A 24,366-nucleotide genomic window follows, 5' to 3' on the forward strand; every position below is an offset into this window, starting at 1 on the left:
ATTATGCACCTCTCCATGTGTGATCGAGTACTGTCTGTTCTGGTCCATTTCCATTATTATTATGTGCCTTCTATTATTGTAACCACAAGAATTTGGAGCAGTATTACTTTAGCTTGTTGCAAACACGTAAAAAAATAATGTTGGTCGATTGCTTGTGCTCCTAATTTCAGCCATGGTGGCAACCAACGACGATCATGTACCACCACGGGGGCCATACTCTTGGCGCGGTGGTCAAACGTAAAACCTATTCGTCGAATGACCGTAACATGAGAGTAATAGGAAGAGAATTTTCTTAAGGGCGATGTTCGATGGAGCGTCATGGTTTTGGTCGATAGAGAACAAAACGAAACGGTTGTGGTGGCTAAACAACACTGTTACTTTTCGTACATCCGTTGGAAAATTACAACATCATCGCGGTCCACTTCGTGCCCGAAAGTCCCCGTTTCGCACGGCTAGTGTTATCCTACGTCAATTAAGAGGAAATTTCCATTCTCGCAAGGTCCTTTCAAAGTTTGAGCACAACAGGGCTTCACGATGGCTTTTCTCTATCGCACCTCGAAGTAAAAAGATAAGGCTTTGAGTTTCCAAGGCCATACTGCTAAATTGCGCTTTAGTTGTCTAACGATAAGGCCCCATTTAATTTTATGCTGCATCCATTTTAACCGAATTTCTATTAGTCAACTGTTCATGTTAACAATGTTTGATATTAAACCTTTGCAAGTTTTTGGCATGCGAAGATGGCAAAAAGACCCATGGTGTTGTATGCTGTTTTGTTACCATGAGAACCCTTTCGCTTAAGGCCTCATTAATGCTACCTTATACGTGCATTAAATTGTCGAGACACCCGGGAATGGATCGGACCTGAGATCAATATTAAACCATAAGGAGTGAATATGAACAAATTTCTCTTAGCCAAAGCGGGTGTGCTACTAACTTGTGTTGCACAATTTAATATCCATCGTAAAGCATCAGACCAAGTAGCCGAAGGAAACATTTATGTGAGTGAGAATAGCTATTCTTCCAATTTTATTTTCAAACCAATTCATGGTCCAAATGTCTATTTTTTAGTGATCGACGGTCAATTATAAACCGGAATTTTTGAATCCGGTTTTGCGATGCACACCTTTTTGTCAGATCTCTTAGTACTCGTGACTGTGCGACCGACGATCGTTACACCTCTGTTCATCAGATATGCATAGTATGGTTCATATTACATGAAAATGGCACACTTGTGTTGATGATGTGGGATATTCTCTCATGCCTTTATGTTAGGGTTATCCATTTAGCAGCTTTTTTACCAAATGTGGATCTCTCGGCATTCCCATCACGGCAACACATACGTTAGACCTACAAGTGCAATTAAAGTTACATAATAAAAACCCGGCTTTCACGACGACCAAGATACTTGAGTATACAGCCATGGATCAATTAACGAAAAAGATGTGTGATTTACTAAGTAGTTCATGTAAAGTATTGGATATTTTAGCTGAACTCATGTCTCAGCTTTTAATAAGATAGTCAATCATAAACATTGGCCTATCACCACCCGGAGATTAAATGCTTGTAGTGCACATTCATTAACGTCAAGTCAGGTGAAAGCGTTCCTGAGCAACGCGAAACAAAAAAGAACTAAATTACCCAAATGGGTGTTGGGATTGATGCGGATCGACCATCTAAAAAAGCTTGAGCGAAGTTGGAACGCTAGATGTATAAATACGAGACATTTGTATTGGCAAAAAGATCAAACTCAAAGCCTTCTAATTCTTTGAAATGGTCCGTCTCTCCTTGGCTATCGCTCTGGCTGTTGCCGTCTTTGGTGTCTCCGCTGCTCCCACTGGCAGTGGCAAAGCTACCGTAGTCTCCCTTCCATTCTCTCGTGCTATTAGCTCTCCAAACTGGAAGCAGGCCATTACTGCTGACAAGAGTCGTGCCTCTCGCTTTGGTGGTAAATCCAAGACTGCTGAACTTGCTGTCGCCTCCAGCTCAGTCACCGCTGAAAATGTTGATTTCAGTTATGTAGCCAGCGTCAAAGTTGGTACTCAAACCTTCTCTCTTATCGTCGATACTGGCAAGTAGATTAACATTTTGCTGTTCTTGGTTTCCTTGCCTAGTTCTAACCATCCTAAACAGGTTCCTCCAATACATGGGTTGGTGCTGGCACCAAATACGTACCCGGATCCACTGCCAAGAGCACTGGTGATACCGTATCTGTCAGCTATGGAAGTGGCTCTTTCTCTGGAAAGGAATACACTGATACCGTTACTTTGGGTACTTTGGTCATCACTGGTCAATCCATTGGTGATGCTACAAGTGCCACTGGCTTCTCTGGCGTGGATGGTATCATTGGTTTTGGCCCAACTGATCTGACTGAAGACACAGTTAGCTCAACTAGTGAAGTTCCCACCATCATTGACAATGCTTATTCCGAGGGATTGATCAGCACCAAGGTTTTGGGTGTCTACTTTGCCCCTCTCAGCGGCAGTGCTACAACTGCCAACAACGGTGAGCTTACTTTTGGTGGTGCTGATTCCACCAAGTACACCGGTTCCATTACCTACACTCCCGTTACCTCCACTTCTCCATCCAGCGTAAGTGATTTTATAATGAATTAAGTAGGCTCATACATATCTAACGTGCGATTCTATCTAGTTGTACTGGGGTATCAACATCTCCAAGATCGCCTACGGAACCACAAGTGTTTCCACCGCCAGCCTTCCTGGTATCGTTGATACTGGAACCACTCTCATCTACCTCCAAACTAGCACTTACACTGCTTTGTACAAGAACATTAGTGGATACAAGCTTGACTCCACTACTGGTCTTGTCGTTATTCCTTCCAGCAGCTATTCCAGCCTCAAGAACATCTCGTTCACTATTGGTGGCACTGCCTTCACCTTGACACCTGCTGAGTACATCTTGCCCCAAGCTCAAGTTTCTGCCTGGGGAGGAACTGCTGGAAAGTACTACAGTCTTATTGGAGATCTTGGTACTGAGACAGGCTTGGACTTCATTCTTGGACAAAAGTTCTTGGAGAACTACTATTCCATCTTTGTAAGTTATTCTTTTCACACTCATTCATGGTGTCTTGGTATAGCCTATCTTCAATATTGATTAACCATTGTGCAATTTTAGGATACTTCCAACTCTCGCGTCGGTCTCGCCACCAGAGCCTAAAGTAAAGGAGCTGGTCTCTGGTCCATTTTTACGAACGATAGCTCGCAGTTGTTGTTAAATGTACTGCCTATTATTTTTATTGAAGGAATATCAAAATAAATTCTATGCTTGAATAACATATTATGGTGTGCACATGAAGTGAAAAGATTATGTATTGCACTGCATGGTTTGAAGTAGCCGTGAATTTTTGGTACAAAACCAAGGCATTTGCGGATTTTAAAATTTGCTGCCAAGAAGCCAAGGCTGAGCACTGATCTTTTTCTTGTCCTCCAATGGTAGATCACAAGCTTGACCCGTACGAGAATGACGATATGAGAAGCGCGAGCGCTCCTTCCGTTGATGATATCGAGCCTATTTCTGGACATTCCAGAGCACCGCCTCCGTCTTATAAAGTTGGAGCGGAAAGTCAAGAGCAACCGTCAAGCGCTTCGGCAATGAATTCATGGATCCGACCTTCACCCAACACCACCAATAATAAGCACGTTCCCATTGAGGAGGAAGATTTAGAGAGTGACGATGTTGAAGCACCTTTACTTGGAAGTACAGTTGGAGACGTACAGGTGGATCCTTTCAGAGACCTTCCTCCTCCGCCACAATATTCACCTTATCGAGCGACATACAAGCAGAAAGGCAAAGGCGTCGTTTCAAGAGATGATCATATCAACGAAGATGGCGAGGCACTCTATCGATTCTTGCTGGACCATAATTCCCCTCCAGCAATGGAAATCAAAGTTCATGGTAAACTAACTTTTTGTTTTTTTGGCGGCTCTCCAAGAGTTCACGGACCAAACTCGATATTCATAAAGTTCGTTGATAGGTACGCATGATGTGACAAAGTGGAGAACAGAGACTCATCACAATTCGGATGGAACGACAAGAGAAGAACAACATCCGTATACGGAAGAAGTAGTGGATTTCGATTTTAAGATCGATGTATCTCAATATGTGTCGCCAGTATGCTCAAACATGTTCGTCCAACCAGACACCGAGACAGGACAGTCAAAATCCATTAGGGAGCTCTGCGATTCTTATGTTAGAGACGATGGTTTTTTCAAGGAGCTACAGATGCAAAAGTATATCGAGTGGAATTACAAGGAACTGACGCAAGGTAAAGGAATATACAGAGGCTCAGATTGTATGCGGATACGGCTAACATGATATATCTTTACATAGCTATTTTATATGCGATGCGATGCCAAGGATATCATTACAATGTATCCATCACATTCCCGCTGCATAATTATCGCGTTACGGTCAAGAGCAAATCAAAATGGTCACAGGTGGCGGAATCAAAATGGGTGAAGGCATTATTGATCATCACCTGCTTGTGGATATTTGCAGTGCCTGCATACCTGATGTTGAGAAAGAGGTATGGTCATAAGGATCTCAAGAGTGAATGGAATATGACAATCAGCGAAGAAGAGTGGTATAGACGGCATGTCCATGAAATTTTGGGACAAGTAAAATATCGACAAGTTTGATTGCAGTATACCAAGCCATTTTGTTCTTTTAATCTATGTAATTATAATTTTCAATACGTTTGTTTCACATAAAGACCTTCTGCTGCTTCATTTTTATTTTTGGCTGTCAAAGTTTCCAGGCGGAACGTTTTACCTTCCGATTTGCCCAAATTAGAAACACATAAAGTGATTACGAAGAAGTGTGAAAAAACCGAAAATTCCTTCTACTCCGTCCAGACCCGATTCTGTCATGTCGGTGGGTAATGACCACCAAAGTCAAAATGACGGCCCAGCAGATTGGGCATTTCGCAAATTTGCCGAAGCCGGCCAAATTGCTGTAGTCCCTTCTCCCAATCCTGCCAGATCAAGTGCCCGAACGTCAAGAACTGGCACAGCTCAAAATACACCTTCCAGCCAAGATATCATGGATCAAAGAGGAGGGTATGTGAAATATTGATAACGGAGATGGCCTCAATGAGATACTAATAGTGCTGATGAATGGATAGGTACTTCGATCTTGAGGTCTTTGACCTAAACCCTGCAGATCCAACCCGTTTACATCGGAAAAGACATAACGATGCTTCACAAGATCGATCCAGAGAAGGTGAGCTGGAGTCCGACCCGACGGAAAACTCAGGAGATGATAGTGGAGCTATGAAGAAAGATCGGCCCATTTCAACCAATACCACGAATAGCCAAATAACACCCAGTAGATCGCCTTCACTGGAAAATGTTCATCCTACAAGCGTCACTAGCGAATCATCCCCTTCTCCTCCTCCACCGATGAAAGCAAGCTCTCCGGCTATCGGAAAAGACGAGGTACTTAGGAGAGCGGAGAAGACGAGCGAAGTAGAGTCAAGAAAAGCAAAGGTCTTAAAGATTCTGCATGAAAAGTTTCCTCGAAGAATTGTGCACAGAGTTATCAAGACATCCTTGGCATACGCAACCTGTGTCATTCTATGCTCCATTGAAAGTATTGTCGTTGCAGTTGGACCAGCTGTATTTCTATGTATTACAGGTAGTCTCTTCACACATCCAGGAAGAACAATGGGTGCTCAAATCGATGCTACCATCACATCTGTGGTGGGTGTGGTACTCGCTGTTTGTTGGGCAACTGCTGGCATGGCCGCTTCAGTGTCTTACAATCGAACATATGCCGACGATCTTAGCAACCACCAAGCCGGCGTTGGTATCAATGCTGCTTTTCTCGTGGTTGGAATCATGTTCGCTCAACTTCTCCGAATGCGTTTTCCCAAGTTTCAGTTCTTCTCACTGCAATTTATGATTGTGCAAATTTTCTGTAACACCAAGCTTATCAATTTAACGGCTATGGATTATCAAGGCGTTTTACAGTTCGGAATTCCTCTTGTACTCGGTGCTGGAGTCTCTTTATTTTACAACCTTGCGTTGTGGAGAGAAACGGCTGTTGACGGTTTAGGTAAGAGCGTGATATGAAAGCCTAGATGTTGGTGATTGGGAGCTGAGGTCTTTGCATTCCCGATTACTAGGAAGAGCAATGCACGACACTGTCAAAGGAAGCCAAGCTATGCTCAAGTTAGTCACAGATCAGTTCGAGCTGGAGTTCGACACTGAAAATATTGATGTTGATGCTGTGAATTCCACGTCCGCCAAAATGAGAGCTGGCTATACCAAAATCATGACAGCCTACAAGGATTCCAAATACGAACTATCGCATGCTTACATCTCCCCTCTTAAAGCGAAGCCTATCTACAAATCTCTGAGTAGTTTGACCAAGCATTTAAGTATCTTGGGTGCTAGTCTTCGCAGTGAAAAGGCGTTATTCGAAGCCGCCTTAAATGCTTTCGAGCCGCACGATACAGAGAGTAGTGATGAGGACGACGTCATGTCCAGAGCTATGTCGGCTACCAACATGCATGCTGACCAAGTGAATAGAAACTCAAGGGCAGATCATTCAACCATTCCCAGTCGAGCTCAATCCCCGGAAAACGAATTTTATGATCAAAACCAGCTTACTGTCAACTCGATTGCTTCACTGAATTCCTCGCATATACCTCTTACCCCATACAGGCTGAAACCGCCAAAGAAGCGATTGAAGCAAATAGAATATGGCGACAAAGAACTGTTTGTAGCCTATCTTGAAAGCCTACGTGATCCACTTCTCACGCTGTCCAAAGCCTGTACCCGCGGTATGAATTGCGTTTCTGGCGGAATAAGCTACGAATGGGAGTTAGACGATGTTCGGCAAGATGGTACACATAGTTGGGCATATTACATCAGTCATGTTTTCAGAATTCGGAAAAAGGAGCCGACGCGAAAAGCCAGTAGTAGCGATTCTGTGGAAGCCCATTGCGACCGACACTGCGACTGTCCAGAACGTTTACGAGCCGCCATTGCAAGGTTTGATAACGATGAACATGAGCGCATGGAAACCTTGAAACGCATCAACAAGAAACGCCGGTTTGGACCACTGGACTTGGGTCTTCGAGAGGAAGTGTTTTTGGTCTTCTTTTTCATTTTCTGCTTGCGAGAAGTTGCCAAGGAACTGGGAAATCTGACCTCCACACTCAACGACATCAAAGACACGGTGGATAGAGGCAAAAATGGTGTAAGAAAGCGCCATTTTTATTTACCCAATCTAGTGGGGTCTAAGGGAAAATGGCGGAAGTGGGCCAGTTTCAGTTCGCATCAAGCTGTGAAAGACAAGGGTGGCCATACGTTACGTGAGTTGATAACAGGCTGAACTACGTATTGAGAAGATCTAATACCCCATACTGACACGTCTTGTATCTCACAGAACATTTCAAAGACAATCTACCGCATACGGCAACGTCAGAATTCGAAGATGAATATAGACTGACAACAATCCAAACCAATCTTTCTTCGAAAAACGGAAGAAAGAGGAGTCAATCGGTCGGCGCTCAATCGTTGCGGCGACGGAAGTCATCTGTGAACAAACGATTGCCTAATGCGTTGGGCGACCTGGATGAAGAGCATGGCTCAGAACATATGCTTCCTCCAGTGTACGATGGGTCCAACTACAAAAGTCGAGAGCCTTCCATTATTTCAAACCATGAAAGTGGTCGCAGTGACATTGAAGCACCTGCAGTCCCTCCTCGTATGAAGATTCCATTCAATGTTCGAGTGCGCTTTGTTGTCTGGAGAATATCACAGGCACTATCATCGTACGAGTGTAAATTCACCATCAAGATGGCATTGGCTGTGTTTGTGTTAGCACTGCCTGCGTATATTCCTTCGTCGCAAGAATGGTATGCTAGTGTTCGTGGACAATGGGCAGCTGTCACTGTAAGTAATTGCTGGAAACAAGATGCTGTAAGGGTAATAGGTAGTCCTGTAACTAATATCATCTTCAATCCATAGGTAATTGCCATTATGAACCCCACTACGTAAGTGATGAGCATATTCTATTTTTGTTGGTATGATTGCCCCAAGCTAATCCGAAACTTTTTGTTTCCAGCGGTGGTACTATCAACGGCTCTTTGTGGCGAGTCGTCGGCACGCTGATTGGAAGTTTCATGGGCTGGGCTGCCATTGCTGCTAATGGTGGCCCGTACGTTATTGTATTGTTTGGCTTCATACTATGTGAGTTTGCCAGTCTCATTACATTGTTACTCACTTAAGAAATGCTCGATTCTAATGTTTTCTCCTTCATAGCACTGATCTTTTTCTACGTCCATTTGGCCACTTCGTACAATCGAGTCTGTATTGTAGTGATGACTGCCTTTGAAATTGTTGCGGTGGCTGGACGAGTCAATCCATTGCCGGGGGAAACGACAGAGATGATGGTATTGTACGTGTTATTTGATTAGGGAAATTTATGTTTGTAGGAGGAAATTGAGTCCACACCAGACGCTAAAGATTTTGTTCTTGCAGAAAACGTACCGTCACCATGATTGTCGGCATTGGAGTGGCTCTTATCTTCAGTTGGTGAATATGCGTTTCTTTTTGGCCTATGATAGCCTTCTGATTCTAATCATTGTGGTTTATGTTGTTCAGGCTGCTATGGCCGTTTGTGGCAAGGCATCAGTTGAAGAAATCATTAGCAGATGTCATCTATGAGCTAGGAGAGTATTATGCCTTCATCATCAGTGCATTTCTTTACGATGACATACACCGTGTTCACTCTCCGGATGATATCAAATCATGCGAAAAGCAAGAACGAACTTTGCAGAGAGCCATTGTTGCCTGCCGCGAATTACTTAAACTCACGCTCCATGAGCCTGGTCTCAAAGCCCCATTCCCTACGGACTTTTACGACGAAATGATCACTTCGACACAAAACTTACTGGATCGACTTTGTAACTTAAAATGTGCGGTGGTTGATATGCCCGTTGAAGTGCGAAGAAAAACCATCAACCCATCTGTGTACTTATACCGTCGTGATATGGTGAGTAGCGCTTTAGGATTTGGCGTGATGGAGCTGTTCAAAGGGACTGACACCTTACTTGTTTTGTTGTGCCTAGACTGCTGCGCTCTTGCTTCATTTCCATACCCTATCTGTTTCTCTCAAGGCCAAACAGCCTCTACCAGCATATATGCCATCAGCTCGCCTCGCACGTATTCGGTTGATGAATCGGCGACGAGAACACCATCACGACAGCACCGATACCATGGTGCAGTTCAAGTATTTGACGTGGTTTGCCATGGCTTCATCGTCCGAGGAGATCATCGAAGAACTGGAACACTTGACTATCCTTATTCGATACATTACTGGCGAATCCAAAAACTCTCACCTAGTCAGGACCAGTGGCGTGCGTTTGCAGGAGCGGCAAAAGTGCAATAGAGGTTTTTACGACGTGGAAGGGAACTTTTAAATTGCCCCCCCATCTTTTTGGTATATGTAAACTGTAATTTGTAATTTATAATAGCATGACGTTTGTAATGTTACCAGCTACATCATGACAAAAACGCAATGTCACATTTCCATGGGTTGATTAGTTGAGGGGAGAAAAATATTGATTTGCATTGAATTGATGAAAAAGTGGAATATAATACAGCTAAAGAAAGATTGAAAACACAGCTAAGAGAGTGGACAGAACAAAGTTGTATAACAGAGGAGGGTAAAGTGTAAAGAGATGCAACACATTATTACAGAGATTTTTGGAGTCTTGCAGGGCGGGGGGCTCAAGCAGTAAGATCAGGGAAAAAGGACCAAAGGGAGGTAATATGCAGAACAAATAAAGATATGGGATGCTTGCCGTCAAGTACGTGAATCATAAAGTAAAAGGGATGTTTTGTCTTTTTTGGAGGCAGAGCCCATCTGCGATACGAAGTAAGATCACAAGATTGCAGATGTCTACAAGAAAAAGTGAGTGTATTGCCGGCTCTCAATATGCACTTCCATGCCAGTAAGCTTGTACTCGTTCAACTCTTGCTTAATGCGCATAGCAAAATCCGGGGTCAGCTTGCAACAAGTGACGTTGGGATCACATCGCCTATCGTATTCACTTGCCGAGAAAGTTTCATGCACAGTGATAGAAGACGAGAATCCAAGTCGGCGAGATTTCAGAGTAGGTGGTATTTCACGGATGGAGGTAGGTTCAGAAAGAGAGGTGGTGGATTGAGAGGCCGGTTTCATGCGAGGAGATCCATGAAGCGGGAGTGAATGAAGGTTGACGGACGAAGGAGGAACGAGCTCTTCCGATTGCTCAAAATCGCCTGCACTGAAATAATCGGCTCTGGAGGATGAGTTGGAGGTTAGAGAGGTTTGCCGCTGTCGACCACTGACGACCGAGGCATATGAGGCTTGTGATCTTGGTAATTGACGGTGAGGAGGGGGAGTCACTGGCGAACGTGAAGCGGACGAAATGGAGGTTGGCGAATCAGGTGGTTTAGATGCAGAACCCCGGCGTGCCGCTAAAAAAGAAGAACACGACCTAAATTGTTAATATGGCATTCATGTCGTGCAGAACCCCCCAACTAAAAAGCGCCACTCACGCTTCAAGCTTCCTTTCGAAGGCTGAATCGAAGCTAAAGAAGTATCCACTTTGGGTCGTTCAGCATTAGATCGGTTGGCCTTATCTGAGCCTTGGTCATTGATCATTTTGCGCAGGTCAGTGGTGGAGTGGCGTTGATTCGTGCCAGTGTGTGCTGGTACAATCACCGTTGCGACTGTAGGTTCAGCCTGTTGTGCCTTTTGTTTGTTGACACCAGACGACGAAGTGTTGCGTGAAAAGATATTGCTTAACGATACAATCGATCGACGGCGTGAGGAGGACTTTGCTGCGGGAGATGAAATGCTGCTGAGAGGTTGGGGTCCAATAATGGAGGCGGATTCTGAATACGCAGCATCCACCAAAGTTTGTTGTTGTGAAGCACTGGATGCTACAAAGGAGGATGCGGTGGAGGACCGAGTGGGCTTAGGCGAAATATCATTCTCGGTGATCTGTGACTGAAGCGAAACGGTTGAATCATTAGCCTTGGATGATAAGCTACTCATGCTAAACACGCGTCGAAGTCTCTTGGATAAGGACAGTTTGGTGTTGATGGACATTTCGGAACGAATGGAAGGGGTTTTGGAAGCTACCGATGTGACAGATGGACGACGTTCTTGGTGGGTGAATTGGGCCGATGACTGGGTAAGGAGAGGCAGTGGCGTAGGTATTCTTTTGGGAGCATGTTGAGGTGGACTTGGTATTTTATGTTCGGAAGGAGGAGGGTATGTTGGATAGGAATGAGGAGACCTTTGACTATGTGGGGATGAGCGCCTGGGTGAAGCGTCTCTAGAGTTATCTGGTGATCGGGAAGGAGGGCTTTCACGTCTGGAGTGATTAGGCGAGGATCGATGCTTTGGTGATTCTTCTCTACGTGGACTGGGGTGTCGACCTATAGGAGAATCATCTCGTCGAGGAGCCACTTGTTTCTGTTGTTGTGACAAGACAGGCATGCTCTGACGGTCTCTAGAGCGTAGTACAGGGGTGGAAGTTGATTTATGGACGGAAGGATTGTCACCATTACTAGCCTTGCGTTGCCGGGCGCTATAGTGTTCCGAAGCAGTTTGACGATAAGACATGATATCAAAGGCCTATATTGTTAAAAGCAATATTTAGTAATTGTATATATATATTTGAATACAAGAATGACGATGTTTGATAACACTGGGTGTTTCTAAACCGCTGTATTTCTCATGGACGGCCTTGATAAACTCACCAGTTGGTCCTGATCAAAGCGACCCCAGTTTGGCGCCAAGAAAGCGGCCAGGGCCACATCATCCTCGTCATCCGTGATGGTGAGTGATGAATTGTTTTGCATCACAGCTGTCATGGGAGCCAATGTGGGTTTGTATTTACAAGAGGGATGAAGGGAAAAGCTTTGTTGCTGTCCCACCAAAGCAAAAATCATAGCGTAACTTGAATCAGGACGGCGTCCAATGAAAACCCTTTGTTCATGTATAATGCTGAAGCCTAGCTATTCCCCGCCGATTAAACTAGTATTAAAACGCAAGGGCTGCCTGCCTGCAATGGAAAGGAAAAAGTATTTTTTATTGGAATGTCTACTCTTCATCATACTCTGCCATGGCTTCAGGTTCCTAGTCATAGAAAGAAAGAATAGAACATCGTAAGTTAAAATATCTCGCCATGTCTATAAATAAAATACACAAAAGTTATACTACCTTGGGTTCAATATCTTCACCGTATTGTATAGCGTTATCAATATTAGACAGCACATAGTTGATGGAATCTTCGTCTCGTATATTCAATGGTATGAAGCTGACCATACTGTAATCTTCAATCTGCGGGTAAACGGAAGAATGGAAAATCCTTGTGTAAACAATTAAGGAGGTCTTTCATCACGTTACAATGAAGGGTTTTACTTTACCAGTTGTACGATCGCTTGATTAAGCGCGTGAAACCGTGGACTTGTGTTGCTGTTGACATCGTCAATTAATAAAAGCGGGTCAGGGTCAAAGTATCGCTCCAGCTCTTTCTTTGTCTTTGTTCGTGCGTTTCGTCCTGCTCGCTTTTTTCGATTGCTTTTGTTATCACCTTCACCCTCTTCTTCTGCTGGCTGATTACCATAGTCACCTTCCACCAGATCCATCTTCGTCATGACATTGATATGGGGGATTTCAAGGTTGACCATGGCCGACATAGCGCTGAGCACGCCAGAAAAATATTTGCTCTTGTCTTCTATAAATTGGGATTCTAAGCAATAGACTCCGCACACGGCGAAATTCCACCGCTGTAAACATTCGCATATGCGTCGCATGATGGGGAAATGTGTATATAGTTCGATTTGTCCTGGGCAATCAAAAATTAGGTAGTCGTCCTCATAGTCTCCAAGTTCTTCTTCGAGCCAATCAAGGTTGTTGAGAAGAAACCTACGTAACTCATATTAGTTTGACCAATTGCTCCCGTAATAACGCACAGTCGCATTTTCACTCACTCGAGACAATAGATCAATCCACCATTTGGTCCATAATCAAGTTCCTCCATAACATCCTCTAACGTAATCAAATCTCGGATGTCTTGAGTAACAAAATAGGTTAACATGGTTTAGGTTGTACCAGTTTATATCTTTATCCCTTTCGCTTTTCTTCCACTTACCGACTGTGGGTTCATATTCAAAATGTTCCGCAGCAGGATCCAAATTAACGAGATGGACTTTACGGTTGGTTGCTTGACAGTGAGACATCATGGTAGCGCAGAACGTGGACTAGTTGTCAACGACGAATTAGCTACCGAGTGATCCATCACCAGAGTCATATGCTGAATTCAATATTACCTTGCCACTTCCCGCAGGACCCATAACAAGCTGGCAATGACGACCCCTATAGGTGAGCAATGTTCAGTGGGTGACCTCTATTTTGCTTCACTTTAATAGCATTGTACATACATGTTGGAGGAAGAATTGAATGCGTGCTGGCAGGACTGGCACAAAAAGTTCACGGCTTGAAGCAAAAAATGAAAAAAAGGCAGTCACCTGACAAATCCAGTATTTGGCGAAGGTCCGCACTCCACTTTCCTCGTCCCTCCCACTTTTCCAAGATGTGCATGAGAGTTACCTGCAAAGATTGCAACAAATACACGTGGGCCGGTAAGCTACAGAGTTGAGAACTTGACATGGTTTAATTTGGTTTATGAACTCTTCTTTTCACCTGATAGGCTGTGGTCGCCATATTGACCAAGCTCTTGCTGGTTTGTCCAAGGACCAAATCTGTACTTGCAAGGAGAAGGCTCAGCAAAAGCCCAAGGAAGATCTTTAAGCTTAGTGAAGTGAACGACGACGCGTAGTTGTATAATAGGGGAAGTGACTGCTGCTGTGCATATAATAAAAAGCATCGTATGGATGTGTTTATTGAAACAAGAAAAAATGATCTATATATTTTTTTAATCACATAAAGGAGCGTTTTACATGCCAACGTTAAGAAGCATGTTGGAACCTTGGCCGTTAGCAGAGCTGGGCAAGTAGGTAACGTTGCGGGCTTGGGCAAGGGTAGATGCAATTTCCTTGGAGGCTTCGATACGACGGAACTCGACGAGACCTTCACCGGCCTTCTCCAAAGCGGAAGAAATCAATTCAGCAGCAATGGCGTCACCTTCAGCTCGAATAACAGCAGCTTGCTTCTCTTGCTCAGCCTTCTCGACAACGAACTTGGCACGTTCAGCTTCTTGTTGAGCGATTTGCTTTTGTTCGACAGCGTTGGTGAACTCTTTACCGAAAGTCATGTGGGTCTGGTAGGAAAGGGAAAAGAAGGTTAAAACTTTTGCACTCCATGCACTTCAACATAATGCCATAAAACGTACGATGGAAACATCCTCCAACTCAATGTTGAATTCTCTGGCGCGCTTGACGAGGTCTTCACGGATTCTTGACGAAACAATTTCACGCTGAGTGATGAGCTCGGAAGCATCGAACTGTGCGACAATAGACTTGAGGACTTCGTTACCAATGGAAGGCAAAACTCTCTCGTCGTAGTCGGTGCCGAGATTTTGGTAAATGGTAGGAAGGTGTTGAAGGTCAGGTCGGTGGAGGACACGAAGGGTCAAGGTGACCATTTGCATATCCTTGGAACCGGTGGTGGTGGAAATGTTGCGAGGCTTTGTTCGAACATCGAACTTTTTGAGAGATAATGTAAGAAAAAAAAACGGCCACTACTAAAATCATCCATTCGTAATCACTCTACCTGGACTGCCTTCTGAAGCCAGGGTACAAGGAAGTGAGTACCTTCGCCAGCAGAAATAGGCTTGACACCCTGTATACGGTCGAAGAGAACGGCTCTATATCCACCTTGAACTGAAATGAGGTCCAAGAGTTAGTATTGGGTTGGGTAAATTAGCCATAATCAAAGCCATGAGCAATCCACTAACCGTCGTAAAGAGCTGTTTGGGCACCTTTTTAAATGGACGAAAAAAATAAATGGATGGTTAGTAGGTGATTGTGGATTCTGTGATTGGCAGGGATTGTGTTCGTACCAGCAATGACGATGGAAACTGGGATAGCCCACTTGGAGACAGTGGTGAGTAGGCGGTTGACTCCAGACATGATTAAGTTGGAATGTGAGTTTGCTGGGACTACTGCACTGCAATTTTTTGTTGTTCAAAAGACCATCGGAGTTTCTTTTTAGCCTGTGCGAACAGAATGGTTGGAAAAAAAATTGGCCCTCGCTCGCTTGCACACCATGGCAACTCACAATGTTGCTCCATCTTCTTCATTTCACCCTCACTTATATACCAACATCACTTTCAATCATGCTCCGTCAAGATTAGATTGCATATTTGATATCATTTACATCATTCCTCGTGAAGCGTTTGTCGATATCAACCAACTGAACGACTTGAAAATCAGCAAGCATGTCGTTGTCCTTAATGAAACAGATCTAGAAGCGCCGGTAGAAGTTGCTGTTCGAGGTGGAAATGTAGTGGCCATACGCTATGAAGCAGACGACTACCTTATGCTACTTGGCCAGCAAGTCAGCATTGATTTGCCGCTTCATATGCGGTATCAAAAACCAGATTCGCTGTGGACTCACCAAACCGTCACAATACCCGTACCGAAAGTAGGCTGGACCTGTCTCATTGATCCTCCACAAAAGCCATCCTCTATACCACCATTACCTTCTATTGATTTTCATTTGGAACGAGACAGCCGAACCACCTTTGACGAAATTGAAAGCACCGCTGTCGGCAACATGACCGTCAGTGTCCCGGTGGGTCGAACCGATGATATTTATACCGTTCAAACAGGAACCTTCATCACCGTCACTTTAGGCTCTCTGTGGATAGCATACTCTATATACCGAGCTGTCGTCAAACGGAAAAGAACGGAAGCAAAAGGCAAAAGAAGGAAATCGGAATAGAAAAACGTTGCTCAGTTATATTTTGGAGTGTAATGGACACGGTACTGCGGGATCTCCTTTAAAAAAACAACATCCCTATAAACGAAACAGAGCTTTAACAAACCCCAAAGGAAATAGAAATGAAGAAAAAAATAAAATAAAAAGGAAAGGGTAATTCGCTGATATTACAATGGTTGGGCATTAGGTTCTAAACTGTGTGGAAAAAGAAAGGTTGAAAAGGTGGGGTTCCTTAGAGGTCAATCAAAGGGGCCTCTTCCACGACAGGCTGTTGTTGTTTTTGTTGTGGGACAGCTCCTGGAAGACTGAAGGAATTTCTGTCATGCTGTTGAGGGTACGGTTGTTGTGGGTATCCGTCCCATTGCTGCTGCAGCGGTGGTACTCGTTGTTGAGGTGCTCCGTAGTGTTGCTGAGGAGATACCATTTGTTGAGGTTGCTGCTGCGCTCCATAATACGGATCAGGCGTATAGCTAGGAGCTGTTTGTGCACCGGGTGGTGAAACGTAACCGTGTGGACTAGGCTGATACTCATTGGGTGGGGCGAAATGGTTCTGTGCAGGTGGTACGTTTGGATTCGCTTCGGGTGCTTGTGGGGCGTAGTAGTTCTCTTGAGGAGGAGTTGTTCCTTGCGGTGTAGGAGGGAAGTATCCTTGGGACGGGAGAAAACCTTGATGGGGTGGTGCTGTACCTTGAGGAGTGGGCTGTGGTTGGTATTCTTGAGGTGGGGCGGAAACTTGCGCTTGATTAACAGCTTGGTATTCCTGAGGTGGACCTGATGGTGGCTGCTGTGCAGGGTACGAAGAGGCTGGGTATGAAGAAGACGGAGGTGCGTTGTACATGTAAGGTGCACTAGATGAGGATGACGATGGTACAGCGGGATAAGCATTTTCATGATTTTGCTCATAGGCTGACGGTTGGGGGAAGGGGGGTGCGTTGTAGTTGCCAGCATTTGGATAAAGTGAGCTCTGATCAGTGGGAGGAGCAGCGTACGCACCATTTGACACAGAAGGCGAGGCATAGTACTGGTGAGGTGACTGCACTCGGTCTTGAGCAGGGTGAGATCCTCTTGCATAAGATGTTGCAAGTCGTTCTTCCAGCAATCGATCGTACATCTTGACGGCTTGGTTAAGCTTATTGTGCATATCCACAAAGGAACGGTGTTTTCGATTGGTCTCATCAAGTGATTTTACAAGTTTTGGTTGAATTGCGCCAATTTGCGTGTACAATGCATTGATTTCTGGGTCATTGCCAATTTCACCGCTGCTTGCACGAATTCGATCCATCAGAGTTGAGAACAGCAAGATATTTTCCATTTCGGCAGTACTCAAATCGGTGGACGAAGGTGCTCGGTAACTTCGTGACTGAGATGCGTAATTCTGGGAAATATTCATATCTTGAAGTGAAGCTGCTATGGCCGCTGCGAGGTCCGGGTCATCTTGCTCATCTTGTTGGACAGGAGGGGGTGTAGCTTTCCTCTCCTCTCTTTTTGGTGGTGCGTATCCAGCACCATATGCACTCTTACTTCTCTCGGCTTCCTTAAGAGACAGTTCTATTGCCTTCTTCAAGTCCTCATCAATCTCCTCCTCACTGGCGGTGGGTGGTGGTTTGCTTATACTAGAGCTTCTCTCTTGGTGTCGCTTTTGGTACGGGTCCGCTTGCATAAATGGTGGAAGAGAAACGTCGTTGGCTTCCTTTTTCTCGATCCTTGCCAATTTGTTCTTCATATAACAACCGTCACACACTCGCACTTCTTCAGTAATGGCCAAGTGAGGTAGGGTCATTGTTTTGGAGGAACACTGTCCGCAAAATGTCTTGCCACATTGTCTACAATGATGCTATAGTAAAGATACTGGATCAATATCAATTGCATGAGCAGATACAGTTGCCCTGAATTTACCAACCTTTCTGTTCGTCATAGTGAATGCAGTTCTGCATCGTTCGCAAACATCAGAATCCGACCATTCAGGTGCCTATTCACCAGGAGGTTAGCCTATATCGTACACCGCATGAAACAGAAGAAAAAAACAATATCACATACGGAAGAACTTTCCAGAACAATGGAATCAACATGCTCATTGACAGAAGGGAATACAAAACCTTCCGCTTTGAGAAAGTTGTAGGTATCGGTGATATAGCTCAAGGCAGGATTTCCTTTAGCTGCCATGCCCCACACTTGCACAACGTACAGGATCTTATTTTTAACATCCAAATTGCAACCAGTCTAATAAGCAAGTGTCAGTATAGCAAGTTTCATGCTACAAACAAAAACAACTCAAAACTTACTGGAGCTCTAATGATGGAGGTGAGTTCTTCCATAAATTCGCGACTAGCAACCTCCCTAACAAACTGCTCTCCGCCGTTCTTAACGCAAGAATCTACAAGCTATACATTTAAAAGCAGTGAGTGATATGGTGTCTCGTGCTGAGTAAGGAGGCGGGTTTCTTGGCGCAAAAGGAAACTTACACCCAAAGTCAGGAGTTGAACGTTTGGATTCTTATGAGCCATTCTCGCCTTGAGAGAGCGCATGGCGTCTTTGGCATTGACCTTTTTGCCTCGAATTTGATCGGCAATCTCCAGGTTAAGAGCCAGGTTTTCTTGGCCAGCAGGTAGCAGTTCCGACGTTGCTCGCTCTGCAAGAAGACGGTTGGTACGAGGCGTTGGGGTATGTGACAATGACTGTACCAAACTTACCGACGATTTCGTCGAAAGGACTTTGGCCCCACCAGAAAGACATGATTTAATGTAAGAAAGAGTTGGATTGAAGCTGATTGGCGATGTTGAGGTTAGGCCTTAAAAAGAAACTCAGCGAAGCACAGCAATTTTGGCCTCAGGCGTCATTGATCACGTGTACTCTACCTGTGCCTTCCAGGCGGACAAAAAAACCTTGTACTGTCGCAGCAAATCAAACCGCCTTGCATTATGGCAGATCTACGAAGCTGGGTATCCGATCATGCTATTGAGGTAAGTTAATGGAACCAAAATTCCTGTTTTGCCTTGGTACATTAGTATGTGGAAGCTGATATTGATGGAATCTCCATATTCCAGCTGTTTGGAATGTCCGAGAGGACACTCGTCGACTTTGTGATTGCCACAGGTAATTCTTCGCTACTATGCATTCCTCAACGTGAAGACATGGTACTAACGTAATTTCATGCTACAGCACAAAGTGCCAAATCGCCCGAGGCATTGTTCATGTCTTTACAAGCCGCTGATATCCCTGCTACTGACCAAGCTCGCCGTTTCGCGCACGATCTGTTTGCTCGAGTACCACGAAAAGTCAAAGCATCATCCACCGAAAAAGCACAGAGAAAGAGAGAAGAAGCAGAAGTGTCCAAAATGCGAAAAGCAAACGAGTCATACTCATTGTTACTTGAGGATGACGAAGACGACGAAGATCGACGGGAAGCAAAGCGACTGAAGAAACTGAAGAAGAAAGAGAAAAAGCTTCGTAAGAAGGAGGACGAAGACAAATGGGCCGATGACGAAGATAATCAACCAGCTGTTGATCTCGATCGACGGGGGAGAAAAGGTAGGCACCTTTTTCCATCCTTTATCCTCATAGACCTGGATTGTGTTGTTAATTTTTTGATCCCTTGTTACAGACGATGAAGACGTGGAAATGGATAAAGAAGAGCAAGAAAGATTAGAAGATCTCAAGGAAAGAGATGAGTTTGCTCAAAGATTGAAGGACAAAGATAAGGATGGCACAAAAAAGGTATGTAGCAATTTGACGCAGTTCAACGGTTTCAACTGTCAAATAAACATTTTTTTACTTTTTCTACAGATGGTTGAGGATCGATCCTCTAAGGGCGACACGGAAGCGACGCGAAGACGCAATTTAGCTGATGACAAGAACTTAAGAGCAGCAGCGTTGCCGGACATTCGTGACCGATCCCGTCAAGAATATCTCAAGCTCCGAGAGCAGCAGCGACTAGAGCTCTTACGTCAAGAAATTCAGGATGAAGCCTTCCTATTTGGTGATCAGAGGCTATCGAAGAAAGAAATTGAAGAGCATGAGTACAAAAAGCAAGTCCTCGCTCTGGCTGAAGCGCGTCTGAAAATCGATTCAAAAGAAGATGGATATGTTATGCCTGAAGGTAAGTCACGTCCTAAATGTATTATCCATACGTGATGAAGTGCTAAATAATGTACATACATAGATTATATCACGGAAAAAGGCAAAATCGATCGCAAGAAAAAGGAAAGCGCCTTGTATAAACGATATGAAGATGAAGAAAAGTTTGTCTCAGAACAAGATCAATGGGAACAGGAGCAAATCAAAAAGTCCACCACCAGGGTCGAAAGATCACAGCCTGAAGATGAATATGATTACGTTTTCGATGAAGATCAAAAGATCGATTTCGTCATGGCGGCCAAAATCAATGCCAAGGATAAGGACGGAGAAGATGAGGAGCTTTTGCAACGTATCGATGCAGCTGAACGAAAGGCGAAGTCTATTGATGAGGTCCGAAAATCTTTGCCTATATACCAGTATCGTGACGACTTGATTCAGGCCATCAATGACTACCAAGTCTTGGTTATTGTTGGAGAAACTGGATCCGGTAAAACTACTCAGCTTCCACAATACTTGTATGAGGCCGGATTCACCAAAGGTGGCAAGAAGATTGGATGTACGCAACCACGTCGTGTAGCTGCCATGAGTGTTGCTGCTCGTGTCGCGGAGGAAATGGGCGTAAAGCTTGGTTACGAAGTTGGATATTCTATTCGTTTCGAGGATTGCACATCTGACAAAACCGTCGTTAAATATATGACGGATGGTATGCTGCTTCGAGAATTCATGACTGAGCCAGACCTTGCTGCATACAGCTGTATGATTATTGACGAGGCACACGAACGTACATTGTCTACCGACGTCTTGTTTGGTTTGATTAAGGTAATGTACCCATTGCTGCATAGCTTAAAAGCGCGTATTTCTGTACATTGGTTTAATTGATTGTATGCTGCATTTATAGGATATCGCGCGTTTCCGACCCGATTTGAAGCTTCTCATTTCCAGTGCTACTATGAATGCCCAAAAGTTTGCAGAGTATTTTGACGATGCTCCTATCTTTAATAGTAAGTTATTGACTGGTAGTGCGATTCACTGACATGATCTGACTAACTCGATCCCTGTAGTTCCAGGCAGACCTTATCCAGTTGAAATCTTTTATACCAAGGCTCCAGAGGCAAATTACCTTCGAGCTGCAATCACACAAGTGCTGACCATTCATGTCACGCAAGCGCGAGGAGATATTTTGGTGTTCTTAACGGTAAGATTTTATCATTATGAGAGTGGATACTTCATTTATAAAATCTAACATATATCTCATCGATTAGGGCCAAGATGAAATTGAAGCTGCTCAAGAAGGACTAACTCTAGCGTGCAAGGCGCTTGGCAGTAAGATTGGAGAGCTGATTATTTGTCCTATCTATGCAAACTTGCCCTCTGAAATGCAAGGCAAAATCTTCGAGACGACACCGGAAGGTGCAAGAAAGGTATGTGTTGAGAAGTTCAGTCCAGAGACTTTGCTGGATCATCTAACCAACGATTTATATAGGTTATTCTGGCCACTAACATTGCCGAAACGTCTATCACGGTCGACGGTGTTTCATATGTCATTGATCCTGGATTTATCAAACAAAAGGCGTATAATCCAAAAACTGGTATGGAATCATTGGTTGTTACTCCAGCATCCCGTGCATCAGCAACACAGCGCGCAGGTCGTGCTGGTCGAACTGGCCCTGGAAAATGTTTCCGCCTGTTTACGCAATGGGCCTTCTATAACGAGATGGACGAAAACACTACGCCTGAAATCCAACGTATCAACCTTGGTAACGTTGTTCTTATGCTTAAGGTAGGTGCTTTCAAGCCAGGCTATTTGACTTTCAAAATCATACACAAGCTAGCTATGCTTAACACATTTCGGTTTAATAGAGTTTGGGTATCAATGATCTATTCAACTTCGACTTTTTGGACCCACCCCCGTCAGAGACCATGATTCGATCACTAGAACAGCTTTATGCTTTAGGCGCTTTGAATGCTCGAGGTGAATTGACAAAGCTTGGACGTCGCATGGCTGAACTTCCAATGGATCCAATGTTATCAAAGACCATTTTGGCTTCTGAGAAATACGACTGTTCAGAAGAAGTCGTCTCCATTTGCGCTATGTTGTCAGAACAAAGCTCTCTTTTGTATCGACCAAAGGAAAAGAAGATCCTCGCCGACACCGCTCATCAAAATCTCATTCGTCCTGGCGGTGACCATCTTACTCTCCTCAATATTTGGGATCAATGGGTGGAAACAGAATATTCTATGCAGTGGTGTTATGAGAACTTCATTCAACACCGAACCCTTGGACGGGTTCGAGATGTTCGTGATCAATTGGTTGGATTGATGGATCGTGTCGAACTCAAACTGACCAGCAATCCAAATCCTGCTGACACCAACCCAATTCGTAAAGCTATCACAGCCGGATACTTTTACAATGGAGCGAGATTGAACAAATCTGGAGACTCATATCGCACCATCAAGCAAAATCAAACTGTCCACATTCATCCAAGTAGTAGCTTGCTTGAAAAGCGACCACGATGGGTGTTGTATTATGAATTGGTACTGACGAGCAAGGAATACATGCGCCAAGTTCTGGAAATCCAACCCGAGTGGTTGATGGAAGGTAAGCAAGTGCTGTTGTGTGTATAACGTGCTTTATCCTGTTAACTCACAAGCATTTATCCTCAGTTGCACCGCATTTCTACAAGCAAGAAGATCTTGACAATCTCGACGACAAGAAGAAAATGCCCAAGCAGCTCCGCAAGTAGAAGCGTAACCGTGGGTCAAACTCAAGAGTTCAACGACAGAATCACCAGTACCGTTTATGCTTCAACTTTGTACAATTATTCATCCAACACAATCCCAATGCGAAAAAAAAGTTAGACCAAGTTTGTTTACTGGTGTCGTGAGCCATCACAGCAAAGCAATTATACAAGATTATTTTTCCTGGCTGCACTCACTGGCAATTAATAGAATAAAAAAATACCACACACACACACACACACACACACACACGTATTAATTAAAGGTTAAGAACAGTGATGGAAGGGGAAGGGGGGGGGGAGTGAAATAACTAGATAGGATATAAGTTAGCTGAGTCGTCGTCTTCAAAATCTTCTAGCTCGTCGACTTCTTCATCTTGCTCCTCTTCGTCATCTTCATCCATCAGGATCGAACTATCTGCTTCCATGTCAACATCTTGCTCCAACTCATCCGGATGATCTTCACGGTCCGTAGCGGTAGTTCCAACCAGGCTGGAAGGTACGATGCCTGATTTTTGAGCCATACGATATTTCACACTACCTAGTTTTTCCAAATTACCCCGCTTCTTCGCACAAGCTTTCATAACCCCCTTGGCGGCACGGTCTTGCATAGCTTCAAATTGTTGCCAAACGTAGTCTTTGCACTTGCTTGCCCCGTCGAGTTCTTGAATCAGACTTGCAATGGTTGCATGGCCTAATCCATAATAATCAGGACCGCTTGCCGAGTTTGTGCGAAGGACGCCACGGACTTCATTGGCCCGTTTCACCATAGCCGTCCATGCGCCGGTTGCCGAGTTAGCCACAATGGGTTCATTCGGACAATCCTCACATTCGATTTTAAATAATGGTTGATGACCTCCGTCGTCAAGAATGGTAGCTCGCACGGTAGTTAGGCTATTTGCGTCGATCATGGAAGGATAGCTTCGAGTAATAGTATACCCAACTGGCCATATGTATCGCTCGGTGTGAAAGCCAGGCCTGTCCCAAACGACGTGACCAAAATCTTCAACAGTGAAGACGCCAATGTGGAGTGGCATGATGGGCCGTCCCTCTTCATCGCGAGGAACAGGCTGTATTCGTCGAGTGGTGACTTTGACATTGGGGTTTCGATTTCGTTTTGGTGGTGCTGATATGACGGTTGTGGTACCAGAGCTGCGTTGTCGTCGCTTAACGCCGGCTGTTACTGATTTATTTTGGAACGGTGATGCTTTTCGTGATATCTTGAGTGGCGATGCTCTAGGCGAGAGAGCAATGGGCGCTATACGTGGATCAGACATGGGAAAGAAGTTAACGGACATACACACTTGAGAACATATTCAGAAACATGGGTTGCTTGACATACAGTCCAAATCATCCGAATCGTAAGTCTCCCCTCCTTCAGAAACACCATCTGCGTGGGGTTCGAAGCGCGTGGATTCTGTGGATTGCAACTTGTCTAGCAAAATGCTACGAGGAGTTGTTAAGAGTCAACAGAGCAGCAGCGTAGCACACGGACATTAAACTCACTTTCTCTCAAATCGTAGAGTTTTGATCTTTTGCAAAGATCGGTTCAAATCTCCAGTGATTCCTTTGTTGATCTGTTAACACAATGTAGTCGAGTCCACAAAATAGGAATTTCGCACGC

General features: G+C 44.5%; 14 protein-coding genes across 14 annotated transcripts; 8 read left to right on the forward strand and 6 right to left on the reverse strand.

Moving 5' to 3' along the window:
• The first annotated feature begins 1,751 nt into the window (after positions 1 to 1,751).
• On the forward strand, positions 1,752 to 3,291 carry K450DRAFT_241870 (uncharacterized protein). Its single transcript, XM_051589161.1, has 4 exons — positions 1,752 to 2,068; positions 2,131 to 2,588; positions 2,650 to 3,051; positions 3,133 to 3,291. Exons 1-4 carry the CDS (start codon positions 1,771 to 1,773, stop codon positions 3,172 to 3,174), a joined length of 1,200 nt encoding a protein of 399 aa, XP_051444389.1. The 5' UTR covers positions 1,752 to 1,770; the 3' UTR covers positions 3,175 to 3,291.
• A 124-nt stretch (positions 3,292 to 3,415) lies between these two features.
• K450DRAFT_241871 (uncharacterized protein) lies at positions 3,416 to 4,786 on the forward strand. Its single transcript, XM_051589162.1, has 3 exons — positions 3,416 to 3,912; positions 3,992 to 4,282; positions 4,348 to 4,786. Exons 1-3 carry the CDS (start codon positions 3,447 to 3,449, stop codon positions 4,653 to 4,655), a joined length of 1,065 nt encoding a protein of 354 aa, XP_051444390.1. The 5' UTR covers positions 3,416 to 3,446; the 3' UTR covers positions 4,656 to 4,786.
• A 1-nt stretch (position 4,787) lies between these two features.
• On the forward strand, positions 4,788 to 7,504 carry K450DRAFT_241875 (uncharacterized protein). Its single transcript, XM_051589163.1, has 3 exons — positions 4,788 to 5,075; positions 5,141 to 6,072; positions 6,143 to 7,504. The coding sequence occupies exons 1-3, from the start codon at positions 4,885 to 4,887 to the stop codon at positions 7,354 to 7,356; spliced, it is 2,337 nt and encodes a 778-aa protein (XP_051444391.1). The 5' UTR covers positions 4,788 to 4,884; the 3' UTR covers positions 7,357 to 7,504.
• On the forward strand, positions 7,490 to 9,689 carry K450DRAFT_241882 (uncharacterized protein). Its single transcript, XM_051589164.1, has 7 exons — positions 7,490 to 7,919; positions 7,995 to 8,020; positions 8,092 to 8,216; positions 8,289 to 8,424; positions 8,508 to 8,561; positions 8,631 to 9,021; positions 9,098 to 9,689. Exons 1-7 carry the CDS (start codon positions 7,623 to 7,625, stop codon positions 9,446 to 9,448), a joined length of 1,380 nt encoding a protein of 459 aa, XP_051444392.1. The 5' UTR covers positions 7,490 to 7,622; the 3' UTR covers positions 9,449 to 9,689.
• A 265-nt stretch (positions 9,690 to 9,954) lies between these two features.
• Positions 9,955 to 10,146, reverse strand: K450DRAFT_159558 (uncharacterized protein; the record flags this gene model as incomplete). Its single annotated transcript, XM_051583997.1, has 1 exon — positions 9,955 to 10,146. A coding segment is annotated over one exon (192 nt), but the record flags the coding sequence as incomplete, so codon positions are not given.
• A 225-nt stretch (positions 10,147 to 10,371) lies between these two features.
• Positions 10,372 to 11,659, reverse strand: K450DRAFT_241891 (uncharacterized protein). Its single transcript, XM_051589165.1, has one exon. It carries the CDS (start codon positions 11,644 to 11,646, stop codon positions 10,531 to 10,533), a length of 1,116 nt encoding a protein of 371 aa, XP_051444394.1. The 5' UTR covers positions 11,647 to 11,659; the 3' UTR covers positions 10,372 to 10,530.
• Positions 11,660 to 11,698: 39 nt separating this feature from the next.
• Positions 11,699 to 13,727, reverse strand: K450DRAFT_241895 (uncharacterized protein). Its single transcript, XM_051589166.1, has 7 exons — positions 13,470 to 13,727; positions 13,359 to 13,404; positions 13,181 to 13,289; positions 13,020 to 13,101; positions 12,453 to 12,954; positions 12,247 to 12,366; positions 11,699 to 12,162 (listed from the first exon to the last, which is right to left on the reverse strand). Coding segments are annotated over exons 1-7 (897 nt in total). The 5' UTR covers positions 13,472 to 13,727; the 3' UTR covers positions 11,699 to 12,126.
• Positions 13,241 to 13,868, forward strand: K450DRAFT_241914 (uncharacterized protein). Its single transcript, XM_051589167.1, has 3 exons — positions 13,241 to 13,410; positions 13,582 to 13,670; positions 13,739 to 13,868. The coding sequence occupies exons 2-3, from the start codon at positions 13,622 to 13,624 to the stop codon at positions 13,837 to 13,839; spliced, it is 150 nt and encodes a 49-aa protein (XP_051444396.1). The 5' UTR covers positions 13,241 to 13,410; positions 13,582 to 13,621; the 3' UTR covers positions 13,840 to 13,868.
• K450DRAFT_241918 (uncharacterized protein) lies at positions 13,728 to 15,206 on the reverse strand. Its single transcript, XM_051589168.1, has 5 exons — positions 15,050 to 15,206; positions 14,945 to 14,968; positions 14,761 to 14,870; positions 14,381 to 14,692; positions 13,728 to 14,308 (listed from the first exon to the last, which is right to left on the reverse strand). The coding sequence occupies exons 1-5, from the start codon at positions 15,117 to 15,119 to the stop codon at positions 13,985 to 13,987; spliced, it is 840 nt and encodes a 279-aa protein (XP_051444397.1). The 5' UTR covers positions 15,120 to 15,206; the 3' UTR covers positions 13,728 to 13,984.
• Positions 15,207 to 15,255: 49 nt separating this feature from the next.
• K450DRAFT_280796 (uncharacterized protein) lies at positions 15,256 to 15,933 on the forward strand (the record flags this gene model as incomplete). Its single annotated transcript, XM_051593372.1, has 1 exon — positions 15,256 to 15,933. The coding sequence occupies one exon, from the start codon at positions 15,256 to 15,258 to the stop codon at positions 15,931 to 15,933; it is 678 nt and encodes a 225-aa protein (XP_051444398.1).
• A 114-nt stretch (positions 15,934 to 16,047) lies between these two features.
• Positions 16,048 to 18,841, reverse strand: K450DRAFT_241925 (uncharacterized protein). The gene is made up of 6 exons (XM_051589169.1): positions 18,621 to 18,841; positions 18,393 to 18,559; positions 18,213 to 18,311; positions 17,968 to 18,150; positions 17,831 to 17,899; positions 16,048 to 17,764 (listed from the first exon to the last, which is right to left on the reverse strand). Exons 1-6 carry the CDS (start codon positions 18,661 to 18,663, stop codon positions 16,163 to 16,165), a joined length of 2,163 nt encoding a protein of 720 aa, XP_051444399.1. The 5' UTR covers positions 18,664 to 18,841; the 3' UTR covers positions 16,048 to 16,162.
• A 130-nt stretch (positions 18,842 to 18,971) lies between these two features.
• Positions 18,972 to 19,310, forward strand: K450DRAFT_160367 (uncharacterized protein; the record flags this gene model as incomplete). Its single annotated transcript, XM_051584007.1, has 2 exons — positions 18,972 to 19,023; positions 19,090 to 19,310. Coding segments are annotated over 2 exons (273 nt in total), but the record flags the coding sequence as incomplete, so codon positions are not given.
• Positions 19,311 to 21,864: 2,554 nt separating this feature from the next.
• Positions 21,865 to 22,716, forward strand: K450DRAFT_241932 (uncharacterized protein). Its single transcript, XM_051589170.1, has one exon. It carries the CDS (start codon positions 21,925 to 21,927, stop codon positions 22,627 to 22,629), a length of 705 nt encoding a protein of 234 aa, XP_051444401.1. The 5' UTR covers positions 21,865 to 21,924; the 3' UTR covers positions 22,630 to 22,716.
• A 185-nt stretch (positions 22,717 to 22,901) lies between these two features.
• On the reverse strand, positions 22,902 to 24,139 carry K450DRAFT_241934 (uncharacterized protein). The gene has a single exon (XM_051589171.1). It carries the CDS (start codon positions 24,038 to 24,040, stop codon positions 23,054 to 23,056), a length of 987 nt encoding a protein of 328 aa, XP_051444402.1. The 5' UTR covers positions 24,041 to 24,139; the 3' UTR covers positions 22,902 to 23,053.
• Positions 24,140 to 24,366: the final 227 nt, after the last annotated feature.

Source organism: Umbelopsis ramanniana, assembly GCF_025399195.1.
Source record: "Umbelopsis ramanniana AG unplaced genomic scaffold K450scaffold_29, whole genome shotgun sequence".
In the NCBI taxonomy this organism is placed as follows: domain Eukaryota; kingdom Fungi; phylum Mucoromycota; class Umbelopsidomycetes; order Umbelopsidales; family Umbelopsidaceae; genus Umbelopsis; species Umbelopsis ramanniana.

Bases quoted from the DNA above. Each gene is read 5' to 3' on its own strand.
- K450DRAFT_241882 (XM_051589164.1), top strand. From the start codon at position 7,623: ATGCTTCCTCCAGTGTACGATGGGTCCAACTACAAAAGTCGAGAGCCT. The intron at 7,920-7,994 runs GTAAGTAATTGC...TTCAATCCATAG, and splicing joins GACAATGGGCAGCTGTCACT to GTAATTGCCATTATGAACCC. The intron at 8,021-8,091 runs GTAAGTGATGAG...TTTTGTTTCCAG, and splicing joins GCCATTATGAACCCCACTAC to CGGTGGTACTATCAACGGCT.
- K450DRAFT_241914 (XM_051589167.1), top strand. From the start codon at position 13,622: ATGTGCATGAGAGTTACCTGCAAAGATTGCAACAAATACACGTGGGCC. The intron at 13,671-13,738 runs GTAAGCTACAGA...TTCACCTGATAG, and splicing joins CAACAAATACACGTGGGCCG to GCTGTGGTCGCCATATTGAC.
- K450DRAFT_241934 (XM_051589171.1), bottom strand. From the start codon at position 24,040: ATGTCCGTTAACTTCTTTCCCATGTCTGATCCACGTATAGCGCCCATT.
- K450DRAFT_241895 (XM_051589166.1), bottom strand. The intron at 13,290-13,358 runs GTAATATTGAAT...GTTGACAACTAG, and splicing joins GTCCTGCGGGAAGTGGCAAG to TCCACGTTCTGCGCTACCAT. The intron at 12,955-13,019 runs GTGAGTGAAAAT...TGAGTTACGTAG, and splicing joins GGATTGATCTATTGTCTCGA to GTTTCTTCTCAACAACCTTG.
- K450DRAFT_241875 (XM_051589163.1), top strand. From the start codon at position 4,885: ATGTCGGTGGGTAATGACCACCAAAGTCAAAATGACGGCCCAGCAGAT. The intron at 5,076-5,140 runs GTATGTGAAATA...ATGAATGGATAG, and splicing joins ATCATGGATCAAAGAGGAGG to GTACTTCGATCTTGAGGTCT. The intron at 6,073-6,142 runs GTAAGAGCGTGA...CCCGATTACTAG, and splicing joins AACGGCTGTTGACGGTTTAG to GAAGAGCAATGCACGACACT.
- K450DRAFT_241891 (XM_051589165.1), bottom strand. From the start codon at position 11,646: ATGTCTTATCGTCAAACTGCTTCGGAACACTATAGCGCCCGGCAACGC.
- K450DRAFT_241932 (XM_051589170.1), top strand. From the start codon at position 21,925: ATGATTCGATCACTAGAACAGCTTTATGCTTTAGGCGCTTTGAATGCT.
- K450DRAFT_241925 (XM_051589169.1), bottom strand. From the start codon at position 18,663: ATGTCTTTCTGGTGGGGCCAAAGTCCTTTCGACGAAATCGTCG. The intron at 18,560-18,620 runs GTAAGTTTGGTA...GTCTTCTTGCAG, and splicing joins TCCTTTCGACGAAATCGTCG to AGCGAGCAACGTCGGAACTG. The intron at 18,312-18,392 runs GTAAGTTTCCTT...TTAAATGTATAG, and splicing joins TTCAACTCCTGACTTTGGGT to CTTGTAGATTCTTGCGTTAA.
- K450DRAFT_241871 (XM_051589162.1), top strand. From the start codon at position 3,447: ATGGTAGATCACAAGCTTGACCCGTACGAGAATGACGATATGAGAAGC. The intron at 3,913-3,991 runs GTAAACTAACTT...GTTCGTTGATAG, and splicing joins AATGGAAATCAAAGTTCATG to GTACGCATGATGTGACAAAG. The intron at 4,283-4,347 runs GTAAAGGAATAT...ATCTTTACATAG, and splicing joins TTACAAGGAACTGACGCAAG to CTATTTTATATGCGATGCGA.
- K450DRAFT_241870 (XM_051589161.1), top strand. From the start codon at position 1,771: ATGGTCCGTCTCTCCTTGGCTATCGCTCTGGCTGTTGCCGTCTTTGGT. The intron at 2,069-2,130 runs GCAAGTAGATTA...CATCCTAAACAG, and splicing joins CTCTCTTATCGTCGATACTG to GTTCCTCCAATACATGGGTT. The intron at 2,589-2,649 runs GTAAGTGATTTT...GATTCTATCTAG, and splicing joins CCTCCACTTCTCCATCCAGC to TTGTACTGGGGTATCAACAT.
- K450DRAFT_241918 (XM_051589168.1), bottom strand. From the start codon at position 15,119: ATGTCTGGAGTCAACCGCCTACTCACCACTGTCTCCAAGTGGGCTATC. The intron at 14,871-14,944 runs GTTAGTGGATTG...ACCTCATTTCAG, and splicing joins CCAAACAGCTCTTTACGACG to TTCAAGGTGGATATAGAGCC. The intron at 14,309-14,380 runs GTACGTTTTATG...CTTTCCTACCAG, and splicing joins AGTTGGAGGATGTTTCCATC to ACCCACATGACTTTCGGTAA.